The sequence below is a fragment of the Sebastes umbrosus genome, chromosome 11 (assembly GCF_015220745.1).
Source record: "Sebastes umbrosus isolate fSebUmb1 chromosome 11, fSebUmb1.pri, whole genome shotgun sequence".
Taxonomy (NCBI): Eukaryota; Metazoa; Chordata; class Actinopteri; order Perciformes; family Sebastidae; genus Sebastes; species Sebastes umbrosus.
The window spans coordinates 14,695,060-14,716,060 of record NC_051279.1 but is presented as its reverse complement, the minus strand read 5'-3'; the positions used below and the strand labels follow the sequence as shown (position 1 = coordinate 14,716,060).

Below are 21,001 nucleotides of genomic sequence, written 5' to 3'. Positions count from 1 at the left end.
TTGCGAGACTGGCTGCCCGATGACCTATCCTAACCTTAACCATCTCACGAGAGTTTCGCAATTTGCGTCCTACCTCCTAGCCACGACCTAACATTAGGCTCGTTCGAGATGAACTGCGCCTCGCCTGGAAAGTAGACTAGATCAGGCAGCAACAGCAGGGGGCGGTGAAAGTTTGCAGCAGCTTTCAAAGAACTTACAGGAAGTCACAGAAGTAGTTACATCCTGTTAGATCCTGGATAGATATCTGGTATTGTATTATATCCTTTATTCTTGTTATGTCTGCCTTGTAAAGCACTTTGTCATTGCTCATTTTGATAAGTGCTTATAAATAAACTTTATTATTAGCCTATTATTATTGTCAACCACATAAGATGTATTTGTTAACAGATGAAACTTTCATTACACAACGTGAGACTAATAACCTACAATCTAGCATTAAATAGCCTATCTCAATTACACGGAAAGTTAGGACCTTCTACAACACGTGGTGTTTGTTGTCAAAACTAAGAGCCAATCAGCTCTTTGATCAGGCGACAGCCAGGCATTTCCCATCATGCCCTGGGTCTTGCAGTCGGTTGAGAGCAGCTGCGGCGCCTGGCTCTAAAAACTGCGGCAGCCTCGACCTCATGAGGTTATCGTCGCCCTCATGTGTATGACATCAGAGCAAGTCGTGATTCTCATCGGCGCGCTGGCAATGGGAAAGGAGTCTATCATCTATTTGTAGCAAGACTTTGTTTAAAAAACCTGCATATACGTGCTAAATTTGGTGGGAAAAGGGTATTTGTTGCCTTTCACTCTTTGTTTTCTTCTCTCTTTCTCCCCAGCCACACTCCATCACCCTTTTGCAAATATCTCTTATCTCTCCAGGCCCTGATTTCACCAAAATATGTCATCCTTTGCTTTCTTCACCATCCCCCCCCCCCCCCCCCCCCCCCCCCCTCCTCCTTCTTTCCGTTCTCCAAGGAGTGACTTTTCTGATTTCTTCCCTCTATCCGCTCATTTTACCCCCCACCATCTCCTGTTGTCTCCAGGTCTTTTCTCCACCCTGCTTTTAATAACACATGTCAGTGTTTAACCTCATCCCCCTTTGTTTTCCCTCAGGTGTGTTTGGTCTTTAACTGCCCCCCACCCCCCCCCACCCCCCCCACCCCCCACCTTCCCTTGCTTCCCTGCCTCTATCTCTCTGCTCTACCACTTACAGTTGTTTCATTTTCCCTTTCTTGTTTTACTCCTGTTTTCATTATTCATAACTGTAACTTCTTTCATCAGGCTCAAGCTCATTAAGCGCTGACCCCCGTTGCCTCCTGCACCTCCTGGTTAGCATGCATCACATGCAGCCCAGCTTCCTCTTTCTGCTTCTCTCTCTGAATCATACGACCGACTCCCATGAGCCTTATCACATCTGCTCACTGCTATCTCTCCTCTTACCTCCCCCGGCACCCTTGTTTTTTCTTGATATGGCCTTTTCTATCCAACCTCCTCCCCTCCCGTTCAGGTGCTCCTCTGCTCCGGCTCTATCTTTCTCCCCTTACTTCTCCCACCCTCTGTCTCTCTCCACGTCTCCCCTGTCCCCTCCTTATCTCACTAGCGTGTATGTGTGTGTGTCTCCCCTCGTCCCTGTTCCCTCCCTGCCTTCCTGTTGTCCTCCAGGTCCGTTTGCTGTACTGCTCCCAGGAGGAGGCCGAGATGGTTTTCAAGGCCGCCTGGGCCGCCGGTCAGGCTGGAGCCTCGCACATGTGGTTCGCCGTGGGGCCCGCTCTCTCAGGTCTGAGCATGGATAGCCTGCCCCGGGCTCTGTTCGCAGTGCGGCCCCAGGGCTGGAGGGACGAGCCTCGCCGGAGGATCGCTCGGGGAGTATCTGTGCTGACTCACGGAGCGGTGGCCATGCGCAAGGATTACGGAACCACGGGCGGGCCCAACTTTGTCACCAACTGCATGACGGACGCCAATCAGACCCAGAGACTGCGGGGCAGGATGAGGTGAGAGGGAGATAAGAGGAAAGCTCTAATGTGAGCAGGGAAGGAAAATAAATGTAAGAATAGGTGGGGGGAGTATGAGGCAGCTGGCAGGCTCCAGACAAAATATATTGAGACAGGATCAGGTGTATTCTACGAAACGAGTTGGTCCGGCGCCAGAATGCGCTGGAAGGTACATGGGTGGAGTCGGTGGATTCAGTGTCAGAGAGCAGGCGCAGAGGGGATATCTGAATTTGGAGCTGGCTATCATCCATGCAAAATAGATGTTGTTGGTGCGTGTAGTTGTGAGTTGGCAAAATTACCCCAGCATCTGTAGCAAGCGGACCATGTCTCATGTATATTAATGAGCAGGCTTTAATATATTCCTCGTAGGCTGTGCAAACAGGCAGCAGCACACTCTAACAGGTAGCCCAAGTGGTTTTGCTTATCGTTTTGGTTCCTTTTTAACGCCAGTCATTCTTGCTCCACATGCATGATATTGTATAGAGAGACTAGTCATTGTGACGAGCCAAACATGTAATTAATTAGTTTATTTACAGTATTTTTTTTTGTAAATGAAGCACAGCACAAACAGTGAGGCAATTAAAGGGAAATGATTAATGGACTCTTCTTTCTTTGTTTATAAAGTATGTCCAACAACAGAGAAGGAAGATGTTTCTTTTTCATTTTATTTTTTTGCAGTGCTACCTGCTGTTCACTGTCTGTAACTACAAGCTGCTCTTCCATATGAAGCTTTCTGTCATGTAAAAAAAGAAAGGGAAAAAAAAGCTTTCAGGATTTGTGTTTTGAAGCCAGCGAGATGACACGAGGAGACACTTAGAACGTCTGTCCCGTGTGATTATCAGACAAACTATAGAGCTCACAGCCGATGCAGAGAGCAGCAGTTGTTTGACTTCAAAGATCCAGACGATTCTGTGTCTGATCATTCGTCTGTAGATTTGATTAACAGACAAGCCCTCACTGTCACCATGGAGGTGCTGTGATTTAGTTTCAAGTGGGAAGGCTCACTCAAAAACAGCCTCAGGATTTCTATTTTTCTCCTCATCTCTCTCAAGAAAACAATTTGTTAATTTACTAATACTATCTGTCATTTACTTACTTCTCTCCTTTCGTCTCCATCCATTTCCATGCAGGTATTTCGGCAACATCACGCTTGGTGGTCGAGACTATTCCTTTAATAGTGACGGTTACCTGGCCAACCCCTTCCTGGATGTAATTTCCTGGACACCTGGACGTGGATGGGAAGATGTAAGGACATGACATCAGTTCTTTATGTCTAATCACTTTAGTAGAGAAAGGGGCATGCTTTCTGTTCAATCACATGACACACTCGATTGAATATTATTTTTGTTGTCTCCATAAGCTGTTTGAATCTTTGGATTCAGTCATTTTGTCCTCTGTGGACCACCGCAAGGACAATTGAAGCCAGAGCAGGGTTTTGTGCTGATTGGTTCTTGGGTCTTAATCTCTCCATGTGAGCTGGAGGAGCAGATCGTGCTGCGTTGACATCTGAAATAAGAATATAAACCTGACAGTGGGAATAGTGAGGTCGCACGGGTCACGTTCATGTAAAGTTCACTGTGGCTATCGGTGCCCGAGGCAGAGGAGAGAAGTTGGCAGCTGACCATTTGACCGTGCTTTGTGTTCCTACTGTGCCGGTTCAGTCTCTGCTGTCTCTCTGTAACGCTGCTATTTCCTGGTTAAAACACTCACAGTATGACACACACATTTATAGTGCAGAAACAATTGACAGAAATCTAATGATCACAAGTTTGATAATTGATTAATTAATAATTAATTTAAGTCTCTTATTAAGCAAAAATGGCGAGCATTCTTTCCAGCTTGTGAAATTTGATGATTTGCTTTTTTGATTTTATATAATTGTAAATTGAATATCTTAGGGGTTTTGGACTGTTGGTCTGACAAAACAAGCATCCCCATGGCCTCAGGGAAATTGTAATGGATCAGTTAATCAATAAAAAAATCCTGACAAGGTTAAAGGATTGGTTCACATGTTTTCAAGTTGGTCTTAATACAATATGTGCATGCCGATATGTAGCTTTAAGCTGGGTGCACACCAGACGAAGGCCACCTGTTGCGTCGCCTCACGTCGCGTTTTTTTTTTCGCCGACAAGTTGCACCCAAACACAACGCAAAGACTACAGTCGACGGACAGTTAGCACAGACGTTCTGCGTCTATGTGAGAGGATATAACTTTCCACACCAGCAGGTCACGGTAGTCTGTATTTGTCATTCAAAAAGGGAAACCTGAAGACCGAGGACGGCGGATATACAAGCCGTTGTTATGATACATACATCAAACAAAGAGCGTTTTCTGACCATTTTCACACCACTCTCATTCACCGCTTCGCTTCATTATACATGGCCATGTTGTTGTGAAAATATCCGTGCATTGGAACAATCAGATGATATGAAGATGCTGAATTGGCCGAAAAAACTCCAACACTGGCATACTAGAGCAGATGGTGCGGGACACAAAGCTAGGCCGACAGACGCTCAACGACGGCCCCAAACTGTTCGATGGCCGACCATCGGCTTGGTGTGTTAGCACCCTTAAAGGTGCTAAATGCGAGATTGGGAGCATTTGTATTGCCTCTGCAAAGCTCTCAGCGCAGCCAACGGTGCTAACGATGTTAACGGTGAAAACAACGGCAATAGTGCTGACAAAGCTAACAGTGTTAACCTGAGGGGAGGGGGGGACCAGATGATGGTTGCTACACTTCCATAATGGCACCGTCTCTTTAGTATGAAAATCCCTCTTTTTGATTCCCTGGACAGTGTTGCTGAGATGCAGCAGAGAAATAGAAACACAAAAAGGGATATAGATATATATAGAAAGAGGACTGTGGGTTTTGTCCCCCATCTCTTACATCATCGAGCCGCACTAGGAAGAGACATTTCATGGCCACTATAGTGAGGAAGAATGATTTAGTCTTTAAATATACATATGGGTATGAGAGAGTATTTAGACAGGCTTTAAAAAATGTGAACCTATCCTTTAATCGATAAAATAACCATTAGTTGCAGCCCTGCAGTCATACACATCTACTCATACATTTCATTCTTCGTCATTCTGCTGAAAGCAATGTTCTGATGTTGCTCTGATCAATAGTTGCTGTTTTGTTCTGCTTTGCCGCCTGCATTTGCAGGTCTTTTCCTGTAAGATTTAAATAGTGCTGAGGATTTCTGGGTGTCATAACCATCTGGTTGTAGACTCACCATTGTTTTGTGTGTTTGAGTGTCTTGTCTACATAACGGTATGCGCGTTTAAAGCACCAGTACCCCTGGCATGTCATGCATATTCTATTAAGCTGTGGTTTGTTCAGAAATCCTTAATACGAAGCCTTGTCACCTGTTGGAGATGTTTTCCCTTTAATACGCCGGGATTTTGCCCTTGTCAGTGTCAGACGAGAGAGCGATGCTCATTTTCTCAACCGCACACCAGCAGCACCTCAAACGCCACACTGTACATGCATACAGACACACACAGTACTCTCAGAACATGCACTCTGCAACCTCACATAATCACAAACAGTGCGCTAATACAAATACCGATGCTCCCACACAAGCTTACACACACGCATAAATACACACATTGGTGGTTCTCAGCCTCCCGCTGGTTTTAACAGCCCACCAGAGTCCAGTCTCAGCGTGTCGTAACATGCTGACTCCTGCCATATCCCTCAAATCCCTTTCAATTAGAAGCTCCTGCGCCGGTCCTTCGACTCTGCGCAAACCCAGGGTACGAAACCCGCCCACATGCACACACACACACACACACACACACACACGCACACACACACACACACACACACACACACACACGCTTAGAACTTACACACAGACATCCACATGTGTGTGCACACAAATGAGGGCACATACTGTATGCTTCCACACATATGCTTTACACCCTTCTTGCATAAACCCTGTTGCACACACACGCACACAGCGAGGATAAGACGCCTGTATCTGCCTATTATGCACATCCACGCTGTTGGCTCTCCCTGAATATTTAATGTTCTCTTTACAATGACTGCACCATTACCTAGAGCCCGGGAGCACCCGGCTTAGCTTAGCGAAACACTGCAGACTCGTACTGAAGGTTGTCCAGCATTAGCATGGCTTGTTTCAGCTACAGACACGGCACACGATGCTGGGCGTTCCAGGATGTTACTGTGATTTAATGAACATTTGTTAACGCCACTCATGGCTGCTAGAGGATACGTTTTAAAGTGGCTCCCAGCCCTCAAACTTTTGCTCCACACCAGAATACTTTCTCTGCCTGAAACTGAAGTGGTATTTTTTTCGGCTGTTCTTTTCCTTGATGTATGCGTGTGTGCATTTTTCTGGGTATTTGTCTGATAGAGAATAGTGTGTTCTCCTGTAAGCTCTATCTGTTTTCTGTCTGTGTTCCCCGAGTGTGTTTTGATTGAATGTCTGTTGCAGAGCTGCGGTCGAAGTGCAGTCGGAATACTGTCATTGTTGCCACCACCTCCTCTTCTCCCTGCCAGCGCTCGTATTACACAGACAGGCCGGCTGATCAAGGCTGCCAACATCACATTACTCTACTGGCCTGCTGCTTAAGCACTCACATTCTTATGTGTATTCTTTTGTAATATATGTGTGCGTGCGTTGACTGTATATCTTCATGTGATTCTGTATGTGTGTACAGTATGCCTGCACACTTTCTTTTGTCACCTCAGTTACACTTGTCATCGCACTTAGACGAGACTTTTATCATGCGATCATGACAAGATGTGTCAAGTGATGCTGCAAGAGAAGAGGTTCACTAAAAAACAAAAACAATAAAAAGACTGTGCACTGAATCTTCTTGGGCGTGGTTCTGCCTCATGCTGCTTTCAAAAGTCTGAGCATCCAACACATCCAGAGAGCATATAAACAAAGCAAAGAGAAGGGGGAAACAATGATACAGCCAAAAGGGATGCTTGACAGACAGTTTCAGGTCAACAGTGGACACAGAACAATGTGGTCTCACAACATCATCCCTTAACAGATTTTAAGAATCATACTGAATGACATCTGTAAGCATGAGACTACTCTCTGAACATGTGCTTTTCCAATGTGTGAAAATGCTTTTTGATCGGAGCTTGTCACATAAAAATGTGGTTCCAGGCTATTAAAAGGCGTAGAGGTCAGAAATGTGGATTTCTGAGTGCCACAGAAACACTTCTGTCACTCTCAGTAAAGCCCATCGTTTGTGCAATCTGAGAGTTACTTGCTTTCACCCTAGTCAAAGCCATTATATTTAATTATATGGCAATGTCTGCTTTGACACTAAAGCAAATGACTAGTACCAACAAATTGGGATATCCACTGTAACCCCATCAATCAGTGTAGCCTTTGCACATGCACAAACGTATCAGGTAATTGCTCCCAACCCACATAACAATGAATATTTAGGGGCTGGTGCTCTAAAAAAAGAGCGAATGGGCACAATTACTGTGCACAAATACCTCCACAATATAATTCAAACCGGTGCCATAGTCCTGTGGTAAATACAGCCTTTGTGAAGCTTATTGTGTTCCGTTTTTATTGAGACTGTCAGGGTGATGTTCGTTCATCATGTAATCATTTTGTGTCCATAGTTTGTGATACAGTATTCTGTCATGCAAGGGAGGACAAAATTAAGCCTGATACAATGTTTATTGCACGGCATTTGTGGATGTATAATGTTGTGTAGGCGTTAACCCTCTCTGTGACTACATAAACGTATAAGGTTATGGTATTGTTATCATTATAAAACCAAGTAGAGGCTTATTTATTCATATTTAAAGGTATACTACGCAGGAATTGTCGCTTACTGTTTGTAAACACAACATTCAAAGTTGGCCCCTCCTCCAGAAGTTCCCTGACCGCTGTTCCAAGAACCACCTAAAGCATCACATACGGCAGCAAAAGTGAAAGTCAACCCCAGATTCACTCTCGTTTTGGAACGAGCTTTGTCCGCTTGGCGTTTCACCTCGCTATGTTTGCGTTTTTTCAGCACCGTGTCAACCGTTTTCATAGCTTCCTCTTGGATGCGTGCTTGCGCAGGCTTGGGGGCTGCACACCCAGTGACCAAAGGCTGTAATAATAATAATATTATTATTATAAGAAGAAGAAGAAAATACAGGCAGACTGCACGGTCCCTGCAAAAACAGACACTGCCACACACTTCTAGTGCGTCATAAGTGATGATTGAGAGGCATTATTTTTGTACCAGTCTGTACTCTGTTTCTTAGGAAAATCGTGCATAGTATGCCTTTTAATGAACAATAAATCACAATATCCCAAAATGTTTCTCAGAAACATATTTAAATGTGTTTAGCTGTAAAATGAGATTGAGAGCTGCCCAGAGACTGCTCATCTCTAATTGGTTGTTTTCCTTTGGGCCCAGTAATTTTGCAAATGCCATGATTTTATCTGTCTCAGGTACTACTGTCAGGATATCCAAAAATAACTATTATATTTGCTCAAATTTACCATCACTGTAAGCTGTAACATGTAGATATAATTATTGCAAGTATTACTCATTATATAAATACTACATTTTTACTTGAGTATTAAGTACATTTACCTTTTCTACTATGTCTTGAGATGAGGCAAACCTACTGTATGACTTTTTGGTATTTTGCTTTGTGTTCAGTAGGGTTGTTGAGATTACCTGGTTTTGTTTCTCTATCCATTAAAATAAATCCTGATTGTGGTAGAAATGTGTGTGTGTTTGTGTGCTCCACCTCTCTCTAATGTTCCTCTTGTCTGTTCCCCCAGGTAGGCTGGTGGGAGAATGGCGTGCTGAGGCTTCGGTACCCAGCCTGGTCTCGCTACGGGCCATTCCTTAAACCACCTGATGATGCCCAGCACCTGCGCGTTGTCACGCTGGAGGAAAGGCCATTTGTCATTGTGGAGCTGGCAGACGCCGCGTCCGGGACCTGCATCCGCGACTCAGTGCCCTGCAGGCGACCCCTTAATGCCAGGTTGTAATCCTGTGGATTTAAGACAATGTTTTATGTAGGATTCAATGTCACTGACCTATTCCATAATGTTACACCCAAAACTACAATTTTCACAAGGTAATGAAAGGAAAGAATAATCAGAGAAATCAAATAGTAGCCTCTCTACTTTATTTACCAGTGTTATGAATGGAGTTCCTAAGCTCTCATGATGCCATCCAATTGAGGTGACATCCATCACCTATCAAAACTGTGGTCTCTTCACTCCCTGACCATAATCAATAGCAGACTGCTCTCCAGAGGATCAGTGGAATGACTCAGGGGTCTGGAATCAGATATGACCACACTGGAGCTTTATGGTTCATCAGCTTCTGAGGGGATGACAGCACCTATCCTACACTGGTCGATCAAACCTGTCAACAAGTGCTGGGCCATAATATTCCTCCTCTGCGACCATTTCCTTCTGTTTCGCACTATTGCACATCAATCAGGATGCAGTTTTTAAGGCTTTTTGTTCGACCACTTTTACTTTTAATTTTTTCCTCTCTGTGACTCTCTCACAGTGCCATCCACGAGGGCGTGGCTCCCATGAAGCAGTGCTGCAAGGGCTTCTGCATCGACATCCTCAAGAGATTGGCCAAGATTGTCGGCTTCACCTATGACCTTTACTTAGTGACCAATGGGAAACACGGGAAGAAAATTGATGGGGTTTGGAACGGCATGATTGGAGAGGCAAGTCTTTGTTTATGTGTGTGTGTGGGTGACGGTGGTTCTGCCTGTCTGCCTTTGTGAGCAATGTGTTCTCAATGTCGGTCCCGTGTCACTTGCGAATGTGTGAAAATTTTGGGTGTGAGTTTATACATATTTTGTGTTGCAACAAGCCGCATAGTATCATTCCCCCGCCTGTGCTCCGGCGTCCTGGGCGACCAGTTAAACGCTATGTGTCACATCAATCGCTGTGAGAGTTATGGCCACTTAACCACTGCCAGCAATCAGACAGCTGTCATTTATTACATGCACACACACACACACACACACACACACACACACACACAAATGCGTAGACTCAAACGCTGTAATGGAGGGTAAAAAAAATGCACAGTTACACAAATTAGACAGACAAGCACGGTGGCTAACATATGCAGTGAACACACTCACACACACTCTCCATCAAACACTTTCCTACAGTGTGTTTATCTGCAGAGACACATAGAGGCACAAACACACACATTGTCAGACACCCCCCTGGATAGTTGCGATTAATCCTTGATATTTTCTCAGCAATGCTCGCTGTGGTTCATGATCCCCCATCAAGAAAGACACAGAGATGCTGGCAGATGCACATTCAAACAAACAAGCTCACACACATGCTGAGATCGATCCGGGGGCCGCTGTGTCATTGAAGCGGCCCGCTGTTTCTATCTTTGTCCCGGAGGGAACTCGCCAAACGCTATCGCGGGTTCCAAAACTCTCTCTCCCTCACCTGCTCCATCATTTATAACCTGAGCCGGGGCCAGAGCTGTCTGTCGAATCTATTTTCACATGCAAAAGGCCAAGCGAATTTTTGTTTTCTAAAACTAATGTCTGTCTTTTGATCAGATGTTCCAAAGCCTGCCATTCTTTGATCAGGTAATCCAGAGACTTGGCAAAGTTGAGGGGAGGGTGCTTTGCTTTTTCCGCTTCGCTTCATTTTTCTGCTGATTTGCTCTGAAGAGCGGATGTGCCATGTCTAATGTAGATTAACATTTCACTTGTACAAATCAGCAGACACAGCGGTTTTCAGGTTTTTCTAGATGGCGGCAGGGAGGAGAAGGGCCCTGTAGCTCATTTTGTATGCTAAAGAGATGCACAAGAGACACGTGTTCAGTATTTGTACCAGATTGAATCCCTGGCCTTTCTCACGCAGGTACATTTGAGGATGTACAAAGGGTCAGGGTGCAGAAATGTCACCATCTCACCTGGAAATAAACCTCTGTGAACTGTAAAAGATTGGCTTTGTCTGTCTGTAACCGCCACAGGAATTACCCATAATTAGATTTCTCTCTCGCCACCGATTCTCGTCCCCTTCAGGTGGTGTACAAGCGAGCCGACATGGCCATCGGCTCGCTGACTATCAATGAGGAGAGGTCAGAGGTCGTGGATTTCTCTGTCCCTTTTGTGGAGACGGGGATCAGTGTCATGGTCTCCCGTAGCAACGGAACAGTATCACCATCCGCTTTCTTAGGTAAGAGGCTGTGTTTGTGTGCGGCATCTAGCTGATGTACAGAATCTAATCTAATCGTAAAGTGTCGAGTTTGCATAAAGAGCCTCGGTCTTTGGCTGCTGGTCCTTACATCTAGATTAGCTGTTACTTTTTCTTCTTAGCCGCTCATGTCTTCCCAACTTGTAGTTTCACTCTGTCAGCAGACTCGGGCTCCAGCGGGAGAACAGTTATGGGCCTATAGACTGCATTGAGATGATTGTTAAAAGAGAAAACAGGGTTTATGGACTTCTGGAGAATATGTTTCCTCCAACGGTTTCTGTTTTCACTGTAGGCTCATCTCTGTGTATATAGTGCATAATGTGCCAGGTTTATGAAGCTTTATCGTCCCCTCTATCGATAATCATAATGATGATTTAATAATGCAGTACGAAGCTGTTTAATGTGCCCTTATGTTGTGTGTTCATTTGTTTCCCTGCGCAGAGCCCTACAGTCCCGCGGTGTGGGTGATGATGTTCGTCATGTGCCTGACCGTAGTGGCTGTGACCGTCTTCATTTTTGAGTTCTTCAGCCCCGTGGGCTACAACCGCAGCCTCGCAAACGGCAAGAGTGAGTGATGGATCTAAGCTGTCTGTCTGATTGATGGGTGTGCATGCACTTCATTGCTGTTGCTGCATGATGCAAACGGACAAACATTGAACACACTCCTTGAATGTGGTTAAAGATTTCAAAGTCCGAATAGTTTTTTTTTTGTTTCTATTGATTCTTGCTGTCCGATTGGTCAGTTCACAATGAACCGACATTTTGAACGTAATGCCCTGAATCCTTAACTGTGAGTGTAGGCGAAGGGAGAAATTATACCTACAGTAATGTTGAACTGCATCCAAGTATTCTCGATATTGAAGCAGCCATTTATTATTCAACAGCATAGTTTGTACCCCTGTGATATTCAGTATGCCTGATGCCTCGGTCCAATACCCAACCCGACTCGCCTCTTTTACTGCATGATTGCTGTGCTCTACATAATTTTACCTCTCTGTCATCCTCCCATATATATCCCTCTCATTCAGTCTCATCCTCTCTCCTTCCTTCCTCCTTTTACTCCTGTTGTATAAAGGAAGGAGCGTTTGAGCCCTTTGAATGGTGATTTGCACCATATGGTTTAATCATTTGTGAGATCACGTAGCAGCTGAATTGAAAGCTGCCGTCCTCGAAACGCACAGTCACCGTCTTATGAGCTTCGGTGTCAAAAAGTCTGCTAGGTATTTTCATATACAGTAAACCCATTTTACAGGTCATTCAGGGAAGTTTAATTTGAATCGGCTGCTTCGTCTGCAGTCAGACGCTGCTGAATACACTATTGTGCTGTGTACTGGCCGGATAGCTGTCTAGAAAAAAAGTTAATATTACAACCACTCATTACGCTTTCTTTTTCTCTCTCTTCATCATTTTGGCCAGAGGCTGGAGGGTCTACTTTTACTATAGGAAAGTCTGTTTGGCTTTTGTGGGCTATTGTCTTCAACAATTCCGTGCCAGTGGAGAACCCCAGAGGAACCACCAGCAAGATCATGGTGCTGATCTGGGCCTTCTTCGCTGTCATCTTCCTGGCCTCCTACACGGCTAACCTGGCCGCCTTCATGATCCAGGAGGAGTACATTGACACGGTGTCAGGCCTCTCGGACAAGAAGGTACCTCATCGCTTGAATACTGATTAAGTGGTGGAAGCAGAAGGAGAATTAAAGTCTTAGACTGAGCCAAATCCCGTGCATTTGAATGTTAAATTGATTAAAGCACAGGAATTTAGAAATGAATAAAATCTCATTTAACATAACTCAATTACCACAGTTCTTGAATACTTAAAAGACAGTACTAAATGCTGCTTTAAGTCCACAGACTGCTCTCTTTTCAAAGATTTGACTGTGCACGGAGTGTTGTAAGTTAGTCTGGAGAGTGGACAGAAATAGGTCAGACAGATTGGTGCACAGCCTGGTGTGTCTCATGCCCCTTCCGTCTCCCTCCCTCGCCTCCCTTTGCTCCGCTAGTTTCAGCATCCCGAGGAGCAGTACCCACCTCTGAAGTTTGGCACGGTGCCCAACGGGAGCACAGAAAAAAACATCCGCTCCAACTACCCAGGCATGCACCAGTACATGGGCAAATACAACCAGAGAGGAGTGGAAGACGCCATACTGAACCTCAAGACCGGGTCTGTCTGCTGAAACATGCAGCTTGTTCATTCCCTTTACATGTACCCAGTAGGTCTTTGTCTTTCTCAACATCCCACTTTTTATTTTCCAGAAGCTGAGTTTCCATTCAATCATGCTTTGCAAATGATTGTGTTTTAGATTAAAGTGCCATGTAGGCAATATATTTTTGGCATAATTTGGCAAAAAATCCATAATAACCTTTCAGCATATTGTAATTCAAGTGCTCTGAGAGATAACTGACTTCTCCACCTCCTCACGGCTCATTTTTCAGGCTTTAAATAATCTAGCCCATGACTTGAGGCTTTGGCCAATCACAGGTCATTTCAGAAAGAGTGTTCCTATTGAGCGTTCCTGTTGGCTGTGCTCCGGCTGGTGGGCGGTGCTTGGTATTTCCTCAAGTGTTCTCAACATGGCTGCCAGGTCACAAACTTTCTCATTTTACAGCCAAACAGTACACTACAAGATGTTTCTGAAAACATTTGAGGCGAGAAACAGGCATTACAGTAACAGAATATTGATTCATATTTGATCAGCGCTGCCTAGTTTGACCGTTTGACCAGATTTCGCGAGTGATTGAAAGCTGCTCAGAGACGTCAGATCAGCTCTGATTGGTTGTTTTCCTCCGGTCTGTGAAAACTTGCAGATGCCATTAGGAGCAACCGAGGACATCAGAGGCACATGATTTTTTTCAGATTACCTGTCTCATGCACTACTGTCAAGATATAGTGACCATTTTATAAAAATAACGTTTTTTAATAATATTTGCTCCATTTCTACCCACTGCAGCTTTAAGTAAGTTGTTAAAATTGTTCACATTTTCCTCAGGCAAATATAAAACTATACTGTTGCTTGTTTGAGACATAAAATCTACAGTGTATGCCTCTTTAAGCTTACAAGACGACAACAACCAAGATGCTCTCATCACAAATTTTTAATTACTTATACATGAGTTTAAAAAGAAAACATTTCAAAATACCCAATTTACATAACCGAATTGCCCAACTATGAAGGATACAAGATTTCTTTTTTCTTTTTTTTTTAAAATGTAACCAAAACAAAAATCTGCTTTTAAAAAAGTCAACTCAATGTATTGCCTTCCAACAACCATAAGATATCAATTCTTAAAATATATATTGTTTTCAAATAGTCATGTCCTTAGGTCACTGTACATATAGACTGTATATAAGAAGTCATTGTCACTGTGACATCGCCAATTGGTTTGTGAACTACTATACTGAAGCCTCAAGATTGGCATTTTGGCTGTTGCCATCTTGGCTTTTTGCAACCGGAAGTGACACTTGAGTGTGGAGCTAAGTACAACCGAACGCTGAATAAGACATTTTTAGGCAACCAAAATGCTGCTTGGTTGTACAAGGTGATGTTGGTGATGAAAATACATTTGTCAAATAAGTTCTGATAAAGGTTTGTCATGATTAGACTTAACACTTTCAATAACAAGTATTTTAAAATGACATAGGCTACTGAAATGTCATATTTCTCCCAGAAAATCCCCATGTACTTCCATTCAGATAAGGTGCAAGTAAATGTAGTGCCACTAAATGGTCAAAAGAAGTTTTTTGCTGTCGTCTGCTGATGAAACATGGCCAACTTAAACTGATACTGACTACTCTCTGAGATTGTACAATACAATGTCACCGCAAAGTCTATTCAGTAGCTGATTTGGAGCGATTGTATCACACAATCTATATCGAGCAGATGTTCAAATTGCCGTTCCTCTTAGCACTTTAAGGATTTCTTGTCTACAGTATGTTTGCTGAAACAGCAGTTGACAATTCAATCTCGCCACAAGGACTATTTTACAAACCCTGCAGTATTTACTGTATTTCCATCATCCCATTTAATGAGAAATCACCCAACATGTTTGGTTATTATAGGATTTTGTTTTTGGTGGAGTCATACTTGCTGCCACTCTTTTCTGTGATTTTTTTTTAATGTCCTCACTCTCACTAGCAGGCCATCATACACAGTGGCGTTCTTTTCAACTCTGACTAACATTTCACATCTTTTGTCACACTTCCTGCTTTGCTGCACAGATTCTCTCACCTTTACTCTCTCTCCACCTTCACCGCTATCTCCACCCACCCACACGGTGCAAGCAGCATTTCCCTCTTCAGTTTCTAGAGGAATCTCTATCACCCGTCATGTGTTGGATAATCCCAGTTTACTTCATCCTAAGCCTCTGTCATCATTTCTCCCTCCCCGTTGCCTTGACACCACAATTATAACTCAGTGTTAACATGCACAAAAAATGAGAAACTTGCTTTTCTCCTGCTGTCTTTTCTCTCCTCTCTTCCTCAGTGCTTATCTTTCTCTTCCTCTCACGCCTCATCTGCCCTTTTATCTTACCATTTCTCTCTTTTCGCCTTCTCTTTTTCGGCCCATTCTTTCCCCTCCCAGTGTGCTTTCTCGGTGTGTCTGTATTTAAACTTTATAATCCTCATCACTCTCCGGCTCTATCCCATGTCTTCCCCCTGAAGTGTGTAAATCTTTCCGCCCGCTCCCTCTCCCTCTCTCTCTCTCTCTCTCTCTTTCCCTGTCACTGCGTTCCCCGCACCGTATAAATCCCCATCCTCCTCCTCCTCCTCCTTCACCACCACCACCTTCCCGCTCCCTCTTACTCACACATCTTTCCCTGATCTCTGCCTTATTTTATTCTCCTTGTGTTTTCACTCTTTCCGCCAAGCCTGCTTTACTATTCCCACCCATCCTCCCTTTTTCTTGTTATGATTTAACTTTTCATGCCCTCTCTATCATTCCGTGCGCCTGTCTGCCGTATATTTTTGCACCCTAAGTCTCTTCCCAGGTACATTGCCGAGATCCACCTTTATACCTCCTCCCCTGCCTCTGTCTCTCCATCCCGCTGCTCCCTCTCTCCCATTAAATGATGAATGAATTCTCCCTTGATCCCTTTACAGGAAACTGGATGCTTTTATTTATGATGCTGCAGTATTGAACTATATGGCCAGGAAGGACGAAGGTTGTAAGGTGAGGACTAACCCACACAGGCACTTTTGCACACATACTAGATTCAACATATATGTTTGGCTCTTTTTTTTTTAAATATCTGCACTTTGTCTTTTTTTCCAAGGTGATGACCATAGGCTCGGGGAAGGTTTTTGCCACCACAGGCTACGGTATCGCCCTGCACAAAAACTCACGCTGGAAACGTCCTCTTGACCTGGCCCTACTGCAGCTGGTGGGAGATGGTGAGCGCTACGGGGAGGGATGGGGAGAGACGAAAATAATTAGAACAATGAAGGGGCAAAGGGAAGGTTAGAGGTAAAATGACAGGATAGAGGAACGAGTGACAGAGTAGCACTAGGGTGGGGGGTGAATGGAGGACGCAGGGGGTCGATGAATGAGAGGATGTTGAGAAGTGGGTGGGGGGAGTATGAGGTGCGGAGAGAGCGATGGTTTGCAAGGTGTTTCGATTGTGAGGGGATAATGGTGTGAAGGAGAGGGCTGATGGGGATGTTTAAGAGGTTTGTAGGTATCTTTATTAGCTGCAAGAGAGAAGGGGAAATAAAAGGGGAGGTGGCAGCAAGAGGAATATTATTTGTTGGTTTCACGCATTGCAGACTTGATTCTGTTGGTGAAAGTGCACATGTTCCCGTCCCCCGTTTCCCTTCATCCTGCTGGGGCTGGTAAAAGGGGGGGAAAAAAAGGATTTAAGTGTGTGAGTCAATGTTGTAAAAAAAGATCATCACGATTTATGCGGTGACAGATTTACACTCATTACAGATTAGCTGATACTGACACAGAGAGTGAGGAAAAAAAGTAACCTAAAAGAAACACCTGAACATGTGATGAGTGCACCGAAGCAAAAAGAGATCAGATAATTGGATAATTGATAGCTATGGGAGCATTATTAGTATGCTGTCTGTCTGCTGCACACACTTGTGTCGAGGATTAATCCATGGGAGGACGGCTGCTTGTTTTTGACAGAGAGAATCTGTTTTTAGCTATAAGTACACTAATGCTTGATTGTCGTTTTACACAGTCCGCCACACACATTTATTGTCTCAATCGGATGCTGCTTGTTTGGCTTTTCCTCGTGTTTTAAATCAGCTTTGCTTACGGCGTGGCGGACAAAGCCCTTTAGCCGTTTCTTCTGGCACGCGGACACTTTAGCTGCTTACACACTGATAATGCCAATTTGATGCCAAGATCTATTAAATAAGACCGCCGTCTGGAGCTGAATACTTGGACCTGGGAAAGGATGTGTGTGTGCAAGAAAAATAGAGAGTCCAGACAGCCTTGACATGCTATGTCTGTTGTTTCTTTTAATTCGTGGTACACCCCCCTTGTCCTTGCTTCTGTTCTGCCCTTAACGTCAGCTGTGTACGCTAGATGGATCTAGTTACAGGGTGGTGTTGAATGCTGAGGGTTGTAGTTGTAGGCAGGCGTTATTGGAGTGGATTACTAAGGAAGAGGATTAGTTTGTGTGGATGTGGAGGGAGGGAGTGGGGGGGGCTCACATTCAGCGTGCCCTCAAAGGCTGCATCTCAACAATCGCCCTGCGGCTCAAGGACTCTGCATCACACCTTCAGCCGGGCTAAATCATGTCACAGTGTTACATCATTATTATTGTACCATGCCAGGTTGAATTATATCATTTTACAACCGCATTAGAGGGGCACTAGAGAAGAGTCCGCCACTGCTTTGTCAACCCCGCGAGTGTATTGTTCTCCTTGTTGCTGCCTCTGGTGATTCATACCACGGCTTTAAGAGAAGGTCCATTGATCTCACTACGACTTGTATCCTCATAAAGGCAAAACTGCTGAGTAGCAAGATTTCCTTTTCCCCCCCGCTTATCAGATCCACTTGTATTTTTTGCATAGTATCAGGATTTTGATTCCAAGAATATATTATTCAGTGAGTAGATATTTAGCTGGGTTTGCAGCTCTTGGCTGGCAGGGTGCTTTTTATTTTATTTAATTTTTTTCCAGAAATCTTGCAATGAATGCCGAGAGGTTTGTCATGTTGTGATAAAAGCAGGGGTCATGGTTTACTGCTCAACAACTGTGGAGCTCAGCATCTCTGGACATGTCTGGCATCGTGCCACATCTGGCAAAATGCAGGCATGCACTCAGGCACTTTCACATTTCCATACTCACGCACACACACAAATACAGTTTCCTTTATTAAATAATGTCTTTGTGGTGCATGCCAGCTCTGTGTTTGCAGCGTGCCAGCTCTACCTGACCTGACCTGCCAGAAACCGACAGAGGTGGAGTGTGGATTTGACACACCTGTCAGATTTGGCAGGCCTGAGCTGGCTGCGACTGAGAGGTAGAGACAACTGCCATCACAAAGGCCTAAGGGAGGGAAAGAAACCGGTGCCGTGAGAAACAGTCGGGATTGTAAAAGAGGGAGACGAAGAAGAAACCCGAGATGAATCACTGGAAGTCAAATGGCAGGAAAGCCAGGAGATGAGACTTAGAGCTTAGAGAAAGGATTCGACTGGGGCTTGTGAAGTGGAGGACAGACATGAGACTACCTGTTTATCTGTAGCCTTCACTAAGACACTTGCTGTTTTCACATCAGGCTCCTGTTTGGACACACAGCTGCTACTGAAGGTCAATGACACCGTTAAATCCTCTTTGCTCCGGAGTTAAAAACAGACCTTTGTGTCTGGGAATGTTATGTGTGTATGAATGAATCTGAGAGGGGAGTTGTTACCTGAGTCTGCCAGTGGGCTGCAGTAGCACTGTGTCCATCTGTTGCTGTAGCTGGAGGCCACGGCTGATTGGCTAATGATGTTCTACAGGAGACACATTAGCCAGATCACACAGATGACTGAGTCGGCTTCATCTGAGCTACGCAAGCACGGCTAATGATGGCACAAATGAAAAGCCAGAGCTTGAGTTTACGCAGAGCGGTGTGGTGTTGCGAGCGGATGCGCGACTTTAGCAGTTTTACTTAGAAGTAGTTCACAGACTGTACAGTAATATGCAGTAAAATGTAACTTTCAGACCTGGTTATTGCTGTGCTGCTCATCCTGCTATTAGTGCAGCAGAAAGCTCTCATTATGAGTTCTGTTGGAGAGTACGGCTCTTTAAATCCATCATGAATCATGCGCTGCATCTTCTGGCTGTCCATCACTATGGTTACACCAGCAACCCGAGCAGCCAATCACAGGTTGAGCAGGGCAGCTCGGATTCGTTAGGCCAGTGAGATCATAAATGAACAGGCAGAGTGGTAGTGGGTAAAGCGGTCTTGCCTGGTTCTCCAGGTAGGTTAACAGATGGGAATCTTGAATCCCCCAGAGCTTACCACCTTGATGGAGATTCTGACCATCCCTCCAGCACAATTAAATGATTATGATCTTCTCCCTCTGCCTCTGTCTCTGTCCCTTACCATCGTCTCTCTCTCTCTCTCTTCACATTTTTGCCTCTTTTTCTCTCCTCTCATCCTCTTCAAGCTGAGGAGTGTTCCTGCTGTTTGTCATAATGACACAATCTCAGCCTCTCGTCCTCCATCTCTGCTTCCCTTGTACCAGCTCCCCCTAACTCTCTCTCTGTCCCTTGTCTGTCTCATTTCCCCTGATGCGTTCGTGGACAGAGAAAGAATGCCACTACCTCTCTCTCTCTTTGTCGCCCCAACTCTCTCATCACCTCTTTCCCCCCTCATCTGTGCTTGTTCAACCTATCCAACCATCTCACGGTGGCTCCTGGTCTCCCCTTCTCCTCCTCTCCTCCTCTCCTCATTTACTCCGGGTTAGAATGTTGAGATTAGGTTGTCTGTGCCATTTTACTTCTCAGTGCTACTTCATTGTTTTGGACTCTCTCTCTCTGTCTCAGGCTCCTTCCTCTTTGTTACTTTGGACACGGTGCTGCTTTTTGTATACTGACCTCTGACCTTGACGAGTCACCTTGGATAATGGGCAAACAGCAAGCAATTCTGTAGACCTGTACTTTAGTGCTTATTATTAGCCTTTCTCTCTCCCTGTGTGTCCCTTGTCACTATCTATTGCCCCCTCTGTCTGTCTGTCTGTGTCTGTCTGTCTGTCTGTCTGTGTCTACAACCTTGAAATAACCCCTAAACCCCACCCACCCTTAATTCTTCACGTATCTAACACGATCCCTTCTCTCATCTCTTAACCCCTTTATGTCTTGTCTGGTCTTGTCCTACTTTATTTGATCTTTTTTATTGTGCATTTCAATCCTCTTCTCCTCCCTCCACTTTCTATTTTTTCTTTCTTCTTCTACTTTTAACCTCTTCCATTTCCCTTTTCTTGCTTCTCTTCCTTATCCCCCCCCCTGCACCCCCTTTCCAGATGAGATTGAGATGCTGGAGCGCCTCTGGCTGTCCGGTATCTGCCATAATGACAAAATTGAGGTGATGAGCAGTAAACTGGATATTGACAACATGGCCGGGGTCTTCTACATGCTGCTGGTGGCCATGGGCCTCAGTCTGCTGGTGTTTGCCTGGGAACACTTGGTCTACTGGAAGCTTCGACACTGCATGGCCACCAGTTCTGGCAAATTGGACTTTCTCCTCGCAATCAGCAGGGTGAGTGTTTTTGTCTCTGCGTGTGTGTAGTGTTTTTCAGGACTAGCACACAAAATGTCTTACTGTTTTGCAGACACTCTGAAAAGGGTTTTAGTGAGGTTGTCCTTGACC

At 44.7% G+C, this 21,001-nt stretch overlaps 1 protein-coding gene across 3 annotated transcripts in view; it reads left to right on the top strand.

The window, feature by feature from the left end:
* LOC119497380 (glutamate receptor ionotropic, NMDA 2D) overlaps window positions 1-21,001 on the top strand; it is an 89,956-nt gene that overhangs the window by 58,723 nt on the left and 10,232 nt on the right. For all 3 annotated transcript variants that reach the window (XM_037785468.1, XM_037785467.1, XM_037785469.1), the window contains 11 exons: window positions 1,651-1,979; window positions 3,110-3,224; window positions 8,769-8,974; window positions 9,514-9,682; window positions 11,021-11,174; window positions 11,634-11,759; window positions 12,609-12,838; window positions 13,193-13,353; window positions 16,291-16,360; window positions 16,464-16,581; window positions 20,655-20,890. In XM_037785468.1, the coding sequence (XP_037641396.1) occupies window positions 1,651-1,979; window positions 3,110-3,224; window positions 8,769-8,974; window positions 9,514-9,682; window positions 11,021-11,174; window positions 11,634-11,759; window positions 12,609-12,838; window positions 13,193-13,353; window positions 16,291-16,360; window positions 16,464-16,581; window positions 20,655-20,890 (1,914 nt within the window). The remainder of the gene's footprint in view (window positions 1-1,650; window positions 1,980-3,109; window positions 3,225-8,768; window positions 8,975-9,513; window positions 9,683-11,020; window positions 11,175-11,633; window positions 11,760-12,608; window positions 12,839-13,192; window positions 13,354-16,290; window positions 16,361-16,463; window positions 16,582-20,654; window positions 20,891-21,001) is intronic.